The sequence below is a fragment of the Phalacrocorax carbo genome, chromosome 1, assembly GCF_963921805.1.
Source record: "Phalacrocorax carbo chromosome 1, bPhaCar2.1, whole genome shotgun sequence".
Classification (NCBI taxonomy): Eukaryota; Metazoa; Chordata; class Aves; order Suliformes; family Phalacrocoracidae; genus Phalacrocorax; species Phalacrocorax carbo.
In genome coordinates, this window is record NC_087513.1 from 124,681,597 (window position 1) to 124,702,030 (window position 20,434).

The 20,434-nt window shown below is 43.4% G+C and overlaps 1 protein-coding gene across 1 annotated transcript; it reads right to left on the reverse strand.

Moving 5' to 3' along the window:
* Nucleotides 1–20,382, reverse strand: XK (X-linked Kx blood group antigen, Kell and VPS13A binding protein). Its single transcript, XM_064473434.1, has 3 exons — nucleotides 20,081–20,382; nucleotides 10,497–10,759; nucleotides 1–4,350 (listed from the first exon to the last, which is right to left on the reverse strand). The coding sequence occupies exons 1-3, from the start codon at nucleotides 20,323–20,325 to the stop codon at nucleotides 3,527–3,529; spliced, it is 1,332 nt and encodes a 443-aa protein (XP_064329504.1). The 5' UTR covers nucleotides 20,326–20,382; the 3' UTR covers nucleotides 1–3,526.
* Nucleotides 20,383–20,434: the final 52 nt, after the last annotated feature.

A 20,434-nucleotide genomic window follows, 5' to 3' on the forward strand; every position in this document is an offset into this window, starting at 1 on the left:
GTGCAGGAAAAAGTTACCAGATCCTTTTTAATGTAATGATTTATTTCTGATTCCAGTGTAAATCAACTAAATATTCTCATCTTAAACAATAAATAACCCGTACCGATATTGTTTCGTAAAACACTAGTCTCTCAAACTGCCTGCATCCTAGAAAGTTTTCTGCTGAGATCCCAGCCAGCTGAACAGCCTTAGAAGCACCACTGGTTGGAGGTAAGGAACTCCCAAATCAATCACAGATTATTCTTCTGTCAGGTCTGCCTAAAAACATTTCTTCTACTGTGTGGCAACAGACGGCAGCATGCTATATAACATTTACCTTGGATTTCTGAAAGCAGCGGACTAAGAGCCGATACCAACACAACTTCAGGAGTGTTTCAACGTTTTAATTTGTGTTGTTTTACAGGTATAAAAGAAAACCTGTGTATCAGAACTTGCATACTCTTATACACGTGAATAATCCTTACTGATGAAACCTTTGTGTGACTCAGGACTACTCAAATGAGTACAGCTTTTAATGGTAGCCCTATACCTATATATTATTGAACACATGTGCTTCTAACATTCATAGAGGAGAGTAAAACTACAGTAAACTTGCAGCAAGAGACCAGCCATCCACACACGTACACCCTGTGTAGCTAATACTATCCCTCTCTTAGTGCAGCCACTGGGTGTATTGATGATAACACTGTCTAGCCTGTCATTGTCCTGGGAGAAACTGCCTCTCCTAGCATTATAGCATACTTCAGAAAGATAAGCTTGTCCTCTAAAACACTGGTCTTAACAGAGCATCTTTGTCTCTATGACTCCCTCTCGTACCTTAGTTCTACCAGCAATGCCAGCACAGCTAGGTCAAAACATACATAGAGCAGCAATACTGTTAGTTAATGGGCACTCCATGCTGTGATGACGTGAGGCACAGCAAAAGCAATGGTCCTCATGCTGATGGCGTGTTTAAACTGTATTTGCACGACAGTAATACGACCCACACAAATATTTTTTTTCTCTCCTAACAGTGATTTCAATATCCAGTTCCCCATGCATGCACTTTAGGAGATTGGTACAAAAACAGGAAGTAATATAGCACACTCTCTAAAAATATGCATATACGATAGTCTTCATCATCGATATGTGAGGTTAAATAGTACCTCACTACGTATACATACCAGACTCCTAGCTGCGTAGAGTCTCCTAACTGTTGACTTCACAGTAGCACAAGCATTTCACTGGCTGAGGTTTGGGAAGCTTCCATTGTTTCCACATAGCAAAATCACAAATGCACCATCACATGCTGCGCCCAAAGTTTGCTTTAAGGATTTGAGAGCTTTCTTTAGATATGAAGTACTTCTACATATGAAGCCACTTTTTTTTTCCCCCCCAAATTCTAACATTTCAGACCTTGGTATGTCTGTAGACAGGCAACAACTATAATTCCCTGATTACTGATGAGCATCCAACTATCAAGTCAGATACTCAGTTTTAGCTAAGACACCTGAAAATTTGGCCCTGTGTGCTGAACTCTGCAGGTCTGGAAGCAAGGATTACATTCTCACTTGCTCCTTTAACTCACTACTGGGAAAAAAAAAATCTGAAATACTCTTCTTCAACTAGAAAAGTACAGAGAAATATTACACTGTACTTCTTCACAGAGAAGTACAGAGAAATACTGTAGTGTCTTAAAGGAGTCACTTCACTATTTTGTGCTCCTCAGAGAGAGAAATTAGAAGTGAGATATTTGGTGTCTTCCCAGATACGTGAGGTACATTGGCAAGCTCAGGCCCAAAATTCCCATTACCATCCACCAATAATTTAATGAGATCAACATACACATACCACACAGAGACACATATTAAGCAAAACAAAAAACGTAACTCCATTATAAAACTGAATTATGAAGACATACATTTCCAGTGCAATAAGGAAAAAAAATAAAACCAGGTTAGATCTTTGCAGCATTGCATGTGACATTTCATTATAAATTACTTCGGACCCAAAATTGAGACACTTCTAACACAATGATGCTGATGTCACCCCTACTGAAGAACTTCACATCCTCCATGACCATAGAATGGAGGCTAAGCTTAAGGACACTAGGAGATGCTTTGGGTCATGAACTACTTGTTTCCACTAGCAGCCATAATATATAATACTCAAAAGAAATGCAAGATGATAAGCAAACAAAGTGCAAAAAGCTTTCACTCGATTTTTGAAAATACCGTTGGTTTTGTGTATTTCCACTAAATTCTTGGGTGTTCATCTGCTACAGCTTTCTCAGCAACTTGCAAAATACAGAAACACTTTTATTTGTGGTGATATAGTGCATAGAAAAAGCCACCAACTTCCATTTCCTCTTTCAGATTTCAGGGCTGTGGTACTTCTGAGGTGAAGAAGTCAGGGGTTTTGAACTACTGATCTTATAACATATCACAGCCTCAAAAAGAAGAACTCGGCGTCTTCTGTTCCCACATAACACGTCACTGAGTTGCCCGCTCGGTGTATTACCAACTCCCTGACAATCCAGGTAGTGCTTGTCTCGATTTCAGCTACTTAAAAGGGAGACACATAGTCAAAACTAATTGTCAAGGCATCTGGTTAACACTGACTAATAGGTCTCCAGAGAATGATTCATATCCCCTGCCTTAGAGGACGTTTTAAGATCGGTTGAATTACTCCCTGGAGACGTGCTCTGGAGAGCACCTACATGACTAGTTCACACTACTTGCCCAACTTCTAGATATTTAAAATTATATAAAGTAAATATCACCCTTATACCAGAACATCACAAAGTATTAGATAAGTGATAATGTCACAAAAATGAGCTGTTCCAGCACATCACAATTAATGCATTAAATTTAATTCCCTTACTAACAAGTGCCAAATATTAAGAGTAAAACAGTGCAAAGCCAATAACCCCTCTGTCCATTCTCAGTAACAGTCACATTTCGGTGTGAGTGCTGCCTAATTGGCTGTTTCTTGGCAACCTAGACTACAGTGCATTATAGAAGTCCAATTCTTATACCACAGAGAGAAGTATTATTTTATTACACTGATTAGAGTGTAAAAAACGCCTGCATTTTGATCAAAGCAGACCACAGCTACAGTCAATATATTGTCAAGAACTATGCTCTGTTTCCATGCTAGGATGGCATGCCATAATGACATCCTATCTGAAATAAAATGCATTTCCCGCCATCCTTGGATTTCCTGAGTAAGATGAACATCAGGCCAGTTTTTGAAGGATGTCTCCCATAATGATTTCAAAATAAGCACGTGATAATAAACGTACGTGCAAAAACCTCTGAAACAGAAGTCTACAAACAATGATTGCTCCCTATGTCCATACACAAACACATAGAGATACACATACTCATACACTAAGTTTTCCGCAAAGGTAGGCTTGTCAAGTCGTCATGCAGTGCTATACCTGCAATAAAGAAATCCCACCCGCAAGACACAATGTCCAAGAAACACAACATTCCCAGCAGGTGATCTTCCACCTTCCAAAGGCACCTACTTGCTTCCAGTTGTATTAGGCATTGGAAGAGACACTTTGATGAGGATTCCCCTTTTGAGAATCTATTGTCTTGCTGCTGCTCCGTGTTTCATCAGTATTTTCAGATTTCACCTCTGCCTTCTCTGTCAGTACGGTGGATTCAGGAGGCTTGCAAATAAAGCAGAGGAACTTGAAACAGGACATCAAGCCTTCGGAAATGCTGGATGAGAAAAGCTTTTTGCACGGGTGGCAGAACTGGTAGAACACCAACATGAAGAGGACAGCCATGCAGTAACCTATCAGGAGCTGCAAGACCAACAATGGGGCGCAGACATACAGGTAGATATCGGTTTTATAGATGTACCACATCAGCAGGAGGAAGGCATTCTCAATGAATCGCAGCATGTAATAGACAGTCAGTCGGTACCAATTTTGGGATTTGTTAATTAAGTCAGGATCATTGAGCTTTACCTGCACCGCTGACCAGCAGAACATGTTAATGCCAGCATACAAGAAGGTGAGAAGGCACAAGACGATGGTAGTGCCGACCCTGCTCAATGCCTTCTCTATGTTCTCGGGAAATGGGGACTTGCTTTGCCAGAAAAGGATCCACGGGTAGAAGAAAAAACCAAAGAAATTCGCTAGCACAACAGGAAGAGTCCAAATTTGAAGGACTGAACTGAAAAGGACCAACACCGTAACCCGTGTAGCAATCTCAAAGCTTCTCCACAGGAATATGCATAGGTAGGCGGCTGGTTTCACGCTGACATCATAATCATCATACTTAATCTTAATAGCCAGGATGTTGCAGCGTAAGGCGCCGTATACAATCGACAGGAGAGAAAGGACCATAAAAATACCTGCAAAGAGAAAACACAGATCAGGACCTTCAGCTTAGCAGAATTTAAAGACATTGCATCAGGGTAGCACAGATGTAGTTGTCTTCATGGCACTTCTGGGGATTCTCAACAGCGCATAGGGTCAAATAAGCCATTCCCTGTTTACAGTTCTGGGTTCTTACTCAAACTGTCTCCTATTTTGGTCTTTATTTGTTACTCTCCCAACTAGCTAGAAATTTTAAAAAGGCACTTAAGTCAGGTGTCTCTCCCTCCCCCCACCACTCCCACCTCCCAGGGCTGTTCATATACACTGTCTTTGGCAATTATACAGCTCAGTTGTAAAAGCATCCAAATTGCCCTCAGACTCTCACAGTACGGCACAGGTCACAGGGGTACAACTCCCCTGCAGAACAGATGAAGAACTGAAATTCTGGAGTCACCTGGGCGTGCGGATACCTCAGTGCTTGCAAAGCTCAATGTTGAAGTAGAGTGTCTAAGTTCACAGAAGAGCTCTGCGACAGAGCTCAAGACTGAAAGCCAAAGCGCTTTAAACCCAGAACCATCTGCACTTTTTCCACCTGTGTAGACAGGTATTTGCTCACCTGCCTACACTGGGTTTTGCTATACATCTATTTTCCTTATACACATATCTATGTCATGCATTTAAAAACAACACTCCTTTAAAAATTTAAAAACAAAACTCCTTTAAATTCAGACCAGCCTTCTGTATCTCCCATCTACCCAGAATCCCTCAAGTGAAGGTTTCACGGCATTTAAATTCTGCAGCGAGTGAAGGGGGAGGCCAGTCATTACCTGCCCTCCAGATGCAATAGGGGCAAAGCTTTCTGGCACTGCAGGAGGGAGTCTTGTCTTGCTATATTAATTCCGTACAGATGTTTAAGAGCCCTGGATGCATAGAATAAGCATTCATAGATAAGTACCTTGATGTTCAGAACTGCTAACTGCCCATGGTGTTGTCAGCATTTGCATACTTTCTTCACAATTTTTACCACCATGCTGAATAGCTGATTCAGGAGACTAAATTTAGGTACCCCCAATCAATAGTTTTAGTTTCAATCTTGACATTTTGTCCACACAAGGAACACTTTCACTGCAAATGAGTTAAGCACAGCAAATATTATTTAGTTGTTTCTTTTAAAGTTTCAGTGAAACTAACCAAGCTAACTGGTCATGCTATAGGGCGTTATACTGCATCAGATAAAACAAAATAATCAGAGGTGGGAATTCTTAATTATGTCAATTACTTTTGCAATGCTTAGCAACCAGTGTGTTCTGCAGCCTTCAATTAGCTTATGTGTCAATATCCTACAAATGAACTTGATTCCCTGCTTCACTACAGCTATTTAGCCATAATTTTCTTTCTAATGAAAGTTACTAATTTCTAAGCATGGTTTAGAAACGAACACGTGTATTTTATGATCTCTAACAACTTTCTAACAGGATTTGCTCTGTCATTTTAGCTAACCTCTCTCCCATTCCAATCCAAAACCATCTCTGAATTACTTTGGAAAAGAATTAATTAATCCTTCATATCTAAATTTCCAATAGCGCTCAGTAAGCTGAAAAACATTTGCTATTTTATATGGTCATTTTGTGCATGCCAACTTTGGTGCATATATTCTGTGAAAATGGTTATGTATTTGCTTGTTAAACACTTACATTTTTAATGTGTGTTTTTAATCACCTTTCTTACAGCACTGTACTTGATCTGAGACTTTTTAAACCCCATGTCTTAGAAAACATTGGCTGAAAGCAGAAGAGCAAGTCAGTGCAATCAAGAATACCGCCTGATATCCTTTACAAAATCTTTCTTGTTGTTTTGAGCTGGCTCTAGAGCTGTGACAGAACAAATAACTTCCATCTGCTAATGAAGCAAAAGAATATTCTCAGAGGTAAAGAAAAAAAACCCCTACCCACTGGGGACTGCGTGCTGCTGTCCTGGAACTCTGCTTGCTTTCTGCTTCAATCGGCTGAGACATTAATCTTATTACCTGGATTCATTTTAGGGATTCTATGTTAATGTCAAACTTCTCTTAAAGACTCAAGCCTTCAAAAGAGGCATTTCTCCATTGATAGAAACCAGGTCATGTTGACTCTGGTTTAATACAGTAGCCCAGTCCTGCTCCTTTCCCAAAAGCTCAGTACTGCCAGGTGCAGTACCAAACCTTCAGCTGAAACATCATTTTTAAGTCTGTGAGAAAGATGGTTTGAAGCAACCACAAAGGGAAATGTAGGAGGGTGATGTTATTGTTGCTTTTACTCATCCTGAGCAGGCAAAGAAGTGAAAATTTAAAAGGCAAAGTATCTTCTCCTGGAACGGTTCCAAATCCCATAAGTCCTCGTAAAGGTGGCATTTCTTCTTCCTTCCTGCTCCCAGAAGGCTATACTTCTCTTACATATCAGAAGTGCACACTCACAGAGTCATTCAGGCAGCCACTGTTTTACTTAGCTGGGTTTTTCTTGTGTCTTAAGTCTTTTCATGACCAGGTCTTTCCCACTTCAGAAATCGCTAGAAGAGTGAATTCTGTTCTAGATGAGCTACATCACAAATACCTATTACTGAAATCTTACATTCAGCTGAAGAATTACAAGTTATCTATTATATATACTGTAGTTTTCTAAACTGATAATCAGAACACTTGAAAACTAAGGGCATTTATTTTGCTACTTAGGACAAGATACCTAGATAGAAATTTTTTTGCCTTAAGATACAATTTCAACACTGAAAACAACTATTAATACTCAGAAAGTACTCAAAGTGTGTTGTTCAAATAATGAGAGAAGTATTCTGTGGTCAGAGCTTAATGAGTTGAGGAGAAGCAATTGTTGAAGCATCTTAAGATACCTGGGAAGACCACCTACAAAGCACAGTTCATGAAAATTAGGGAAGTGACACTGCAAACACCAGAAAGTTGAAAAAAATCATGAACCCAAAGCCCCTGTTCTTGAAGACGGCAGTCACTGCTACAAATTTTCATTTAAGAAAAATGCACCTATTGCAGCATAATAATTTTATTTTTAAATGGTAGGAAATCCACCTTTTGAGATTATTTTACCACTGTAAGCAACACTTGAAAAAGATGACTGCTGTTAACAGCAAAAAACTTTAAACTTACAAAAAGATCGCTCTTAACAGAAGCAGATCTTCTGCATTCAATACTGCACACTGCAAACAGGCCCTTTTTCAAGAGGCCAAGTCATGCATCCCCCACCTCCAGCTAGCTGGTTTTGTAATTAACGCTAACTCAAGTCTTTTTGGCCCCTCCTGGCCTTGTGCTCCTCCAGGTGGTACTACCTAAGTGAAGAGGTCTGGACAGCTGCCCAAAGGCGTGCAGGTAGACCTAAGCCTGATGTCAGCCACCTCCTCGAAGCAAGGTTATAGCTGGCTTTAAGGCAATGCATGATACTGACAGACATTGAAGCATTTAGTACAGGGCGAAGCCCAAATGCACAAGACAGACTTCGGCATCTGTTCTGGGAGTGGCAATTACAAAGTCAGACCAGGCATTTCATAGAGTAACAAGCCAGGAATTTCTTCCCAGTTATGCTGCAACTGAAGAAAGAGCTGAATGTCTAGAACTAGGACTCGGACTAGGCTATTAAATGGGGGTTTCCAATGTTGCATTTCATTCAACAACACTTCTATGCATTTCATGCTAAACAGTCACTGAAGCTTAGTGTCTCTCATCACTAACCTAGAGGCTTTGTCCTGCTTTTGCAACTCTCTCTAGTTCTCTTGATCTTACATTCTTGGCAGACAGTGAGATGACGATTTTGGAGAATGCCAGACACTGGTGAGAATCTGATCATCCAGAAGAAAACATCCAGAGAAATTAATGAATGCCATGAAATGCACAAGGAAGATGCAGCATGGCTTTGTTTGACAAAGGGCTAGGCAAGGATGCACACTCTTCTCAGAACTATTCAGTTCAATGCTGGAAGCAAAAATGAGTTTCAAACAGATCTGGAAGGGGAACACCATGCTATGTAGCATGACAGTAAACAGCTTTACGTTCATAGGTGATACTGACCTCATTACCACTGACCAAGCAGAATTTACAGAGGATAACAGACAGGGTGGTGTAGGAACCCAGAAAAATAAGAGACTGATGAAGAGACGACAAAAAAATGTGGAAATCACAATACAAGAAGAAAAGAGTGACAATTAGAGACAAATGGAAAAGTGTGCGCAGTTTGGAAGACAAGTGTCAAAGAACAGGCAAGTTGAAGACCTTTGAAGTGTGGAAGAAGAGCTGGACTAGCTGTTACATTACTTCGGTGACGCTGCAGGATCAAAAGGTTGAAGTTATGTTCCTATACATGAGAATCCCTGTATATGCATCATTCCTGTTTATTCTGGAGGCTGACTAATACTGGTGGACAAAAGGTATTACTGCAGAAATAAGCTAGCTAAAGAGACTGCAGAAAGTTTCAGTATTTCAGAAAGTAAAATAGAGGTTAGGACTCTTGTTTTTCTGATAAATGAGCTCTAATAGACATTGCCACTGTTCCTAAATCACTGATTAAAGAAAAAAACACTTTTTTTTTTTTTCTTTTCATGTCTATATTTTAGAATTACACCTGCTACGGAGATGGCTTCTTGGAGACATGACTACTGCATTTGCTGGTGGGTTCACTGAACTCCCTGGTGAGCCAGCTTATCACTGTTTAACTTCATTTCACCTGCAGAAGGTCACTTATCACTCTGTGATTCAGAATTTATCTCAGCAGTGACTGATCAAAGTCAGAAGTAACAGGGAATTACAAATCATTATTAAATATGGAATTCTCTAATCATCTGGAACACAGTGCTTCCTCTTGGCAATCACAACCAGCAAGGTCAACACCAGTAACAGAAGAAATACAATAAAAAGGTGACCTTTCTCAAGCAAATGCCATCTGCAATGAAGTGATTAGAAATTTTGCTAACTGCAATGCTCAGCAAAGGATTCAGCTGCTTTGTTCACATCCCGTGTCACAGCTGCCATGGTTATTCAAAGAGCCTACCTTAGCTGTGAAGTACTCAGAAGCTGTCAGGAGCAACGTCTTTCAAGTAACTACTGCTATGACCTTAAACAAGTACTTTTGTATAAAGACCTTAACCTGTTGCAATATCCTTACATGCTGACTTGCCCTTTGGCACGCTGCAGTTTTCCATTCCCTGAGTTGAGGGGAGAATCCTGACCTTACAGAGGCTCCTGCAAAACCCTTAGTTCCTTACCTTGGTACACTGCCAACCAAGGCACGAGAATTGAAGAAAGCATTCAGATCCATAACATGTCACTCTAGCCTCAGCCTCCCTAGCTGTGAGGTTGGTAAAGATCCCTGGCCAGTCAGGGTCTCGGAGATCTAACAAGAGCTATTCTGTATTTCAGTGGAAACACACCTCCAGTTCACACATGTGCCAAAGTCCTTTCTCACACCAAAAAGCTGGTTGTCCTGTGACCAGCTGGAGTAGGTTCAGCAGCCAGGCAGCAAATCAAGGCTTTTTTTTCAAGGAGCTGGAGCACATCGTGGGAGCAAGATGCAGAGTCCCACGGTGAGAGAGATGTGTCCTGGTAAGTCCATGTGGTGCATCACTGCTTCATGAAGGCTTAACAGCTTGGGTTCAGAGATGAGATGGCCACATTCGCACACCAGCTTATTAAGTCCTGCCTTTTGATTCCAAATTCAGAGTCTGGCATGAGTAAAGACAGTTCATGTCCTCAGTCCATATCTGCAACTGTATTCCTCAAAGTACACCTTCCTTAATGCAGCATGGAAAAACATGCTCTGCCCTGTACCCCGAGGAATTTTCCAGAAAGTTTGCTCAAAAACCAAAATGGACAAAGGTAAGTTTTTTTTTTCTTTTCTTGAAGACAACTTAGCCCCTCCAGATGCCTCCCTCTCATGCCATAACGGCCACTTATCAAATTAATGTTTTTATAGCAACCCAAGTATACTACAGGATACTACATCATAGTCACATAGAAGCAACATGATGGTATAGATAAACTTGAGCAACATCACCGTCAAAAGCTGTCAGAGAGATGAAAGCCATTGCAATATGTTTGGTTCTTGCCGCCCAGGGCAGCTACACCTGACTGCGGACCCTTCTCCTCTCCCTCCCACCAAAATATGGAGGTGATAACAACAGCTCTACCTACTTCTGGCAGCTGTGATCTCCTGCTGCAGGACACAGATGTAGAGCTGGAGCGTGAGCTGGGGTGCTGAGCCGAGGAACGCCTGGATCACAGATGCCCTGCTGAATGCAGACCTGTGCGTACACAGCTTGCCTTCAGCCTGGCCTACTTCCTTCTCAATTTCTTCAGAGTACCCATCCTTGGGCATCTGCCTTTTCTTCGTGATGCTGACATAGGGCTCTTCAACTCTGCCAGCACGGAAGTAAATGTAAAAGACTTCCACACACCTACAAGCAAATCAGTAAATAGGGTAACAGGGAAAAAAAATGAAAGAAAAGCATAGGTCATTCCACTCCTTAGTATTTTAAGCCATCACATCCTAAGACATTTGTCCACAGAGCAAAGCCTGTACATTTTCTCCTCTTGGTAAATTTGGAATATGACAGATTTCACCCTTTACAACATGAACTACACAGACTAGAGGGCAAGAATCTGGCAGTGCCCTTCAGGCTTCTCGTAGTACTCGGACACAGGAGGTGGTTTAGTTGTTTCCTGTGAGCTGCCCTTACTCTCTGCTGTCCTATTAAAGTCCTTAAACTACTTATCCACTACACTAATCATAGGCTCCCAACCCAGGACCCAAGCTGGAAGGGCTTCTTCAGATTCTCATGGCTTTCTCTTGGTGTTACATGTACATCTGTGACATGGCAATAAAACCACTTCTCATATCTTTGCCTTAAACAATCTCAAGACACTGGAGAGAAGCTCAGGGTACAAGCGGGTGCATACACCTCAAACAGTTGGACTCTAGTCCTTGCTTTACCAAGCAATGGTCCCAAAACACGAGTAACAAGCCATAGCACCAATAACGGGAACAAGCAGTTTAGAGCCTCACAACTCTGGATATTAACATTTTTTAAAAAAGACACAGAAATAGGAGCCTTACTCCTTACGTTTGCTTACATTTATTGCAATGTTTAAGGAAGAGTAAACACAACCTTGCAAAAATATTCTAAGGAAGAAGATGCAGTGTTTCCAGTTGCTGCAGCTCTTTGTACTTTAAACACAGGTGAACCAAACCCCCTTGTTTATGTAAGTCTAACTTAGACAGACTAAATTCCAAAGAAAAAAGTGGTGCCAGCACATACATTTCTATTCATAAATTACATATTGTTGTAATATGCGCTGACTCTGCCCATGCACAGAAAATAATCCATACATTTGGGAGGGGATGGAAAAAGGCTAAAGGGGTTGGCAGTAGCAAATGCTGTAGCAGCAAGGACAAGTTGGCTCCCTGAGTATTAAAGAAGATAATCCAGCCTCAGACACATTTATGAAAATAAAGTTCCTGAAACTTCCTTCCAATGCCTATTTTCATTTTGGCAAAGACTTTAGCAAAACTATTGTAAGAGAGCTGCTCGGGTATGAAGGTGTCAATGGTGGGCTTGGGCATCAAGCAGGACCCAAAACACAAAGGAGGAACAGTCAGCCTTGACTGGGAAGTAATAACAAGCAAGGATCTACTGAGGTACAGATGAAGTCACAAGCTGAGGGGGAAGGGAGAAGAAAGAAACATTGTCACATTGCACAGGGTCCTAAAAATATAGGGCCTGTACTGAGTTCATGTACAGCAGGACCACAAAGGATAAATAGCATTGACTACCAAAAAATAAAATCCCCAAAAGCCCAAACTCAGGGGAGACACAACCTGTTTTCTCTTTTATGCCTGTCCTGGTTTCAGCTGGGATAGAGTTAAATTTCTTTGTAGTAGCTGGTATGGGGCTGTGTTTTGGATTTTTGCTGGAAACAGCGGTGATAATGTGGAGATGTTTTAGTTGTTGCTAAGTAGCGCTTACACTGGTCAAGGACTTTTTCAGCTCCCCGTGCTCTGCCGGGTGCACAAGGAGCTGGGAGGGGGCACAGCCAGGACAGCTGACCCCAACTGACCAAAGGGGTATCCCACACCATACGATGTCATGGTCAGTATATAAAGCTGGGGGAAGCAGAAGGAAGGGGGGGATATTGGGAGTGATGGCCTTTGTCTTCCCAAGTAACCGTTACACGTGATGGAGCCCTGCTTTCCTGGGGATGGCTGAGCACCTGCCTGCCCATGGGAAGGAGTGAATGAATTCCTTGTTTTGCTTTGCTTCCGTGCGCAGCTTTTGCTTTACCTATTAAACTGTCTTTATCTCAACCCATGAGTTGCCTCACTGTTACTCTTCTGATTGTCTCCCCTGTCCCACCAGGGGGGAGTGAGCAAGCGGCTGCGTGGTGCTTGGTTGCTGACTGGGGCTAAACCACAACAATGCCCAATACTGGTACAGGCTTCAAGAAGGAAAAACAATTGTAGTGTGAGCAACAAGACTGGTGAAGGCTGGCTTCCAGCCCAGAAGGAAGCTCAGGGGAGAGAAACCCTCACTGCAAGGGCAACCTGTGGCACCATCTCTAGTCACATCTCCTCCCATGGCCCAACACACATGGTATCTTCTTCTGTAGGCATAAGCCTCTGATGAGGACTGACCTGTCTTTCTTTCCTTCCATAGTGGCTGCTGGGGTTCACTCCCTCTACCTGGTTGCCTTCGTAGGTAACACTTGCTGGAATGCAGCATCTCCAAGTCATCGACAGGTCAGATTTGGCCAGTGAGTTTTTGTAATGTACAAATAAGGCTTACATTCTATTGAAAAGTATTTCACAATCACAAAGCATGGAGCTATGCTCGTCTGAGACTTTGAATTCCCATTTCTTTCTCAGGTTGATTTTTTCTTCAGCAATTGCCAAGTCAGAGTCTAACACAGCCTTTTAGTGGAAAGCTCACAGCCCAAACTGTAAAGCAGCACTGACAGAAATTCAAATAAAAGCATACTGATTTTTGTTTTAATAAGCTTGATTTAATTTCTTCCTCCAAATTGACCACCCTAGTTTCACCTGCTCTAGATGGAAAACAGTTTTAGGACCGTGTAGTACTATCCTTGATTCACTAGGCTTCAGCTACTATTATCACTAAAGCTATTTGAAGCGCCTGGTGTGCTGGTGGCTCCATTCGCAGTGGTGACTGTTTTCCCCTTGTTCATATTTTCAGTCCTTGCCAGTCTTGTTCCATGTGGAAGAATCCACACAGCCAAAAATAAAGTGTGAAAAATTAATAAAGCACAACAGCTTATGAAACCAACAGAGATTCTGAAACAAACAAATTGATTTTATTCCAAAGGAAAGATCCCAGACCATTTTTGTCTCACTTAGTATTCACAGCCATCCACTCATTCTGAGCCGAGGGCAAGTCTGTAGCTATTACGGAAAATGAGATCTCAGCATCAGCCTCTGAACTCTCGCCACGTGTGATCAGAAGCAGATATAGTCTAGGGACTCATCTAACAAATATGCAGTAATCCCACTAAAGAGGTGATAAGATTCATAAGACCACTGACTATAGCAAGTATTATAATCGACAAAATGTTGGGTTTTAGAGCAAGCATTTGATTTGTACTTATTAGCTAGGTATTAAGTAGGGGTATATTGTTTGTGATGGGAAATTTTATGTCTGTATAGAAAAGCAAACACAATGTGAAATGAATGGTCCGATGAGCAAAGCTTAGGGCCAAAGGGGACTTTTACCAGTACAACAGAGTAATAAAACTGGTATATACAAGCACTCAGATTACATCAGTAAGGATGCCCATCTTCTTCTGAGCTCTGCCCATTCTGTGCAAGAGTGCCTCTGGAGGTCATGCCTTCTGGGGCCAGTAACCAATGTACTCAAACTCTAGCTGTTGCCACTGCTCAAGCACCCGCTTCAAACAGGAGCGGACTGACAGCTGATACACTAGAAAGAAAGAGCACCAGCCTAAATGTTTAAGTAATAAAGTGTAAGAGAGGCATAGGCACTTGAAGAACCATCCAGGTAAGAAGGGTTCAGAAGAATCAATTCAGATCACATACCTGTACCACGTTATGACTTTGTCTATGAAATGCCTTCAGAAGGTTGTCTTTAAATGAAACACAACTAAAAGACAATGCAAGAAGGCAATTGCTTCAAGCCAGTGTTCCTCCACAGTTATGAAATCTGCTACAGAACAGGGAATTCCCCAGAAGCCCCAGTTGCTCACTGCTCATTGCTGCTCTGCTCTGGAGGAACAGGAATGTGAGATCCCAACTTCTGCACGATCCATCTCCTGCCATGCAGTGATATTTAGGGCCCTTTCAACAGATCCTCACATGGCATCAACAGCAGAAGCCATGCAGCTGGCCGGTTTCACTGCATGTAAAGCAATGACAGTTGCAGTATGGGCTCTGAAGGAACTAAAATTACTTTGAAGAAAAAAATGTCAGAGCTAGTCTCTAGAGGGGAAGTTAAAAGGTAAGAAAAAGATGGTGCTGCTTTCTGCTCTGCTGCCAAATCTTGGCAGAGAATAGCTACACTTTTTCAAGGATCCTGTTGGTGCCTACAAAGCGTGATTCAGCAGCAACACATTTGTCTTCTACACAGTCAGTAGGAGGAATAATCCTATATGCCTACTGAGAGCAAGCATCTCATTCCCTCTTTTAATCATGGATGTGTGGGATTTAAATACAGGCAAAATAATGGTGGTGTGAAGAGGGTGCAGGCAATGAAAACAGAGAACTTTCCACAGCCAACAAGCGCTCCAAGAGCAAATGTCTATTCAAGACAGCTATCCACACACACTCACTGCAAACCTACAAGCAGATTTCTCTAACGACTCAATTTTTAGTCATTCCTTTTCTTTAGAGAAGTGTGCAAAAGACTTATCAGTCCTGCAGATTTACTTACCTGTGTCAAAGATTTGTTCCTCACTCATTGTTCTACCTTCCATCTGCACTGACTTTCTGTTCATCGCATCTTGGACACCTAACACATCTGCTCAAGAATAAAGGAAAAAAAAAAAAGCCTGAAGAGGGTCTAGGCATATTCTTCCCATCTGGAAAAGAGGGAGATGCATCAACAGTTGTCAGCTGTAAACTTTAGAGCTAGCAGTAAGGTCTCCTACAGTAAGGTCTGCCAATGGAAGTCCTACAAGGAAGAGAGGTTTTTAGGTCTGTGCTATTCTGAACTCTAAAGCAGGTCACTAGGAAAGACAGACTACCCATAAGAGACAATGCTTCTGCACAACGTGACTGAAGCATTATCTGCCCTGTTCTAGCTTATTAGATTTCAAACTGCATAATTAGGTGCCCAAAACATTAATGACTGATAATTTCAGCTTACAGGTGTTTTGGTTTGAGTTTGGGGTTTTTTTGGGGGGAGGGAAAGGGGGTTGGGTTGGTTTTTTGGGTTTTTTTTTGTTTGTTGGGGTTTGTTGTTTGTGTTTTTTTTAGTCTTTTTTTTTTTTTTTTTTTTTTTTAAACTTCCTGCAGCTCACAGAATCCAATTTTGGCTGTAACAGCAGCTCCTCTGGCAGTTTGATGCAAACTTCCTACCGCATCTGCTTTGCTGCTGTCTACATGGTACACAGACACATGTAATTGTTTTGCCTTATACTCTGAGAAACAAAGTCTGATCCCCTTTAAAAAAAACAATGGTCTATTGTTTATATCCTTGTCCCATTAAAATCTGAGGAAAACAGTCATTAGTGTTATATACAGGGGCCTGTTATATTGGCCTTTTGAGTTTTTTTCACATGAGAAGTTCATCAGCCTGCAAGCAGAGCCATCTCCTACTTGCAATGTTCCTCATAAGGAAGAGCCTGTAGGCCCATATTCAGCTAGCAGAGCCCTAGGGACGGTAGTTTCAAAGGCACCAGCAGTCACTTAGCTTTCCTCTCTATGAAGTTGGTGTCAGAAGGAGGTACTGGCAAGCTCACACCAGCCCCTTCTAGATATGCCACGTCAGTACTGTCTTCAGTAAATCAGATAGTAAGGAACCACCACATCCCAGCAGACGTACGGTATGATATCACCAACGCCCCCTGCTCGTGACTGTAAGCCCCAACTGTTCAAGTCAGTCTGCTGGAAATCTGCACTCCTCACTTCAGCTCCTGAGCTATTCATTGCTTGCAGGATAGAAAGGGCAAGCAAGTTAACAAGGGTTTCTCTGGCACCCCTCACGAAGAACTATTTACATTTTGAACAAATCCCCAAGTACAGAACAGTACACTAGCAAAAATACATCCAGTTATTATTTATTGGAATTGCAGCAGCACCTAAAACCTGAAGACAGCATCGGTGCTACAGATGCTGTCCAAATGAACAGGGAATAAAGAGACAGTCCTTGGCTCAGGAGCAGTCAATAATGAGCCAAAAAGCTCATCATGGTCTTCTCTAAAGACAAGAAAAGTATATTAAGTCTCTCATTGACCTTGGCTATCACTTTAAGTCTTTTTTTTTGTGTGTGTGTGCGCGCGTGTGTGTGTGTGTAATAATTTACTTTGTGTGGTAAAAGAATCTCCTTTTACAAAAAAAAGGAGAAAGCATCCAAATATATTTTCTAAGCATCCAGACAAGTCAGTGTGCTCACAAGGAGTGGCACTGACCTGAAATGCTGCAGGAATCCCCCACGGTGCCAGAAACCTGCAGTCACTTTGTTCCAGCCAGCTCTCTGGACCATCTCCAGCATTCTTACATCCTGGGATTCAGAGCCAGGCCACTGAGGGGGGTAGGAATTTTTCTCTACAAATTACTCAGAATTTATAGACAAACTCTTAGGCAGTAGGAGAAGAAATTAAAAAAAAAGAGTGTATCGACAGTACTCTCCCAGCACAGCAAAAGTCCTCTCCAGGAAGAGGGATGCTTCCTAATTTTAGTGCTTCCAGTGGCAGCAGCAGGACAGAGAGTGCCTCCTGAACAGGTGGAGTGTGGGTGTTTGGGGAAGGTGGTGGTATGCAAGGTTTTGTAAGAGAATGTACTTTTTTCCCTGTCACGCAGAAGATTCAAAATAGGCTGGATCACTTGGCTTGCAAAGCTAAATACCCTCCTTCCCTGCCAAGATATTTCCATGCCATTCCCAAAAATTTAAACTTCACTTTTTAAGGGAAAAAGGAAGGGGAGAAATATGTCTGGCTTTTAAGATGATGAAGAAAATTCACACAGCATACATGGGCTGTCTGTAAACCAGTGTGCTGATACTCAATTATTTGAATCTGAACAGAGGAATACTAACTATCCTGCATCATGTCACAAACCAAATAGAGATGGTTAAAAAGCTAGTGTTAGCTTTTTTCATAGCCAGCTGAAGCAGACTGTCCTCTGTTGAAGCAAGCCACCTCACACAGCCTGAAGGATCTCTAACATTTCATTCTGAGGCCACAGGCAGACAGAGCCTGGGGTGGCTCTACTGTCTATATGTCCTGTTTGACCTAATTTGAGCCAGCACACCCTAAAAGGCCCTGGGCTGTGCCAGTGAGATCTAAGAGAGACCGAACACAGGGGATGAGGTGAGGCTCGGTGCTGGGCAAACAGATGACTAACAGAGGCAGGGCTCTCTGGTGCAAAGGAGCAGAGGTTTGCCTAAAAGGATGGACAAAATGGCTCCAGAAACAACAGTCCTTTTCAGCTTACAACAGTTAAAGTCACAGTGAAACGGTGATACAGCCAAAAAATATTTTGCCTTCTTGCTATCGCCTCAGACTTGTGTGTATTCCAGTCCACACAGGATAGAAAGCCTCCTGTGCAAAGTAGGGAAAGGTAGGGTATTTCATATGCTGAAAACACTCCAACTTCTACCATGTAGATCTACACCTGATAGGAAGCAATCGGCTTCCTCTTCTGACAGATAAAACAATGTTTAGTGGCAGCAGGTAGGAAGGCAAGGGGGGGGGGGGGGGGGGAGGGAACCAAACCCCAAACCCCAACCTTTAATGTCCGCCTCTGACAGATCGCTTTGCCTTCCCACAGTCCTGTAGTGTATCCTACAAATAGATACATTTCCCTGAATCTCAAGAGAGGTTGTTTTCTATGAAACCTTTCCTGTTAATTTGTAGAGTCCTTCCAGCCTTTAGCAGGAAATAAGTTTTTCAGGTGGCACGAATGTACACCTTTTATTCGTAATTATAATTAGTAATTATAATTCCAGTTAACCTGGTTCTAGAGAGAGGGTAATGTGCATCACTTCATACTGCCTCAATGATGCCATGGGGACTGTGGCACAGGCACGCTGCAACGCTTCCAGAACACTTTCAAACCTCCTGGAAACTCTTTAGGTTTGTATGTCTTTCAGAAAGACAGAAATGCAGAGCTGGCAACGCACTCATACACTGCAGCATCATGGAGAGGAGAGGACTTCCGTATGCCCGCTAGCTTTACAGTGGCGACTGCAGCTGGGCGCTTGCCAACACAGCAGAAAGTGTGTTCTGCACAAGATGAGACTCGTGTTGTCAACAGATAAACTTGATGTTGAGAAAGAAAGAGAAAGTGAGATCACGCTTGGTGGTTAAGGTCAAAGCAGAAGCCTATGCCTCTTCCAGATAACTAGAAAGAAATTCCTCTATGTTTGCTTCTTCCCATCTTGCAGCCTGACGTTTCTTTCCTTGTCTGACCTCAAGAAATTGGTTTAGAATGACAGAAGTCACGACCATAATTTTTATTCTGACAGTTGTTTTCTCTTTGGTTCCACCAAAGAGAATTACTTTCCAAAGAATGTGTAAGTATTTTTTTCTTAGCTTTTAGAAAATCAAAGCTGTTCAAGAACTTCAGTGTGAAGCCATAAGTTAAATATCTTTAAAAATTAACAAAACAAACAATCCAGGCATGGTTATAGAAGAATTCGGTGTTTTTGAAGTGTGAGACGTTTTGTACCATCTAAACTGTTCACCCTCGTTAGCGTGAACAAATCTTCCTCTTCTACACTGTCCAGGTATTTTAAAAAGTTGGGGATACTTCTCCTAGCCTCTACTACAGCGATGCTATATTCCATTCCCTTTCTTTTTAAGGGAAAGAGTTGAACATAAGTTTAGAACGAAAGCCCCCAGTTGTCACGGGGTTACACCACCTCCAGAACTTTGATCTGTCTGGTTTCTGTTCCTAAGGGCATTTTCAGTCACGAGTCGAACCAAAGTTGAAAAAACCTCCAAAGCAATTTGGGGCAAGAAGCTCGCTTTGGGAAAGAAAAGACAGACTAAAGCACTGCTAGCATCTCCAAGATGCGCGGACGGGATGGGCGCTGTCATTGTTTTAAACTAGCACCTGAGTAAGCCTTCCTTTCTCCCATGGGAGCGACCTCAAAGCGTTATGGATAAAGCAGCGGCGAGCAGGCACGGCCAGTTGCAAAAAGCCACACGGACAGAAGCTGAGCCCAGGAGACGGCGCCAGGAGGAGGGCGCAGGCTCTGACCCCTCCGCCCGCCACCTGCCCCCCGGCAGGGGCTCAACCCGCGCCCTCCGGCGCCGGCAGAAGGCCGGGGGGCAGCGCGCCCCTCGCCCGCCTACGGACGCGGGAAAAGGCAGCGATTCCTCCCGCGGGCTTCGGGACTAACACCGCGAAGGACCCGGCCGCGGCCGCGGGCGGTGCGGAGGGGCAGCAGCAGCCGCCGCCGGGCCCGCCCGCCCCAAGGCCGGGGTGTGGGGGCGCCCCTGCCAGCCCCGCCGCGGCGCCGGCGCCCCCCGGGCTCGGGCTCGCCCCCGGGGGGGCGGTAAGGGGCGGTGGGGCGGGACTCACCGACCTGACGAGGGGCCCCAGCTGCAGGAGGTGCAGCAGCAGCACCAGCGGGCGGTCGCGGCTGACGTCGCGGTGGATGAAGACCAGGCTGAGCTGCACCAGCGCGCAGGGCAGGAGGGCGAAGAGCAGCGTCAGCCACTGCCACATGCGGTCCCCCGCCGCGCGGTACGCCCCGCTCAGGCACAGGGCGGCCGCCGTCTCCGACACGAAGAGGATGAGGGAGACAAGGACGGAGCCCGGGAATTTCATCGCCGCCACCGCCCGCCCGCCCGCCCGCGGGGCGCGTTTTCGCCGCGCCGCAGCCGCCCCACGCCCCGGCCCGCCCAGCCGCTGAGGCGCGGCGCCCGCCAGGGGGCGC

What these genes read in the sequence shown, in the direction of transcription:
- XK (XM_064473434.1), bottom strand. Translation starts at nt 20,325, where the DNA reads ATGAAATTCCCGGGCTCCGTCCTTGTCTCCCTCATCCTCTTCGTGTCG. An exon ending in CAGCTGGGGCCCCTCGTCAG is followed by an intron (nt 10,760 to 20,080) that starts GTCGGTGAGTCC and finishes ATTTGCTTGTAG; the next exon opens with GTGTGTGGAAGTCTTTTACA. An exon ending in GGAGATCACAGCTGCCAGAA is followed by an intron (nt 4,351 to 10,496) that starts GTAGGTAGAGCT and finishes TTCTCTTTGCAG; the next exon opens with GTATTTTTATGGTCCTTTCT.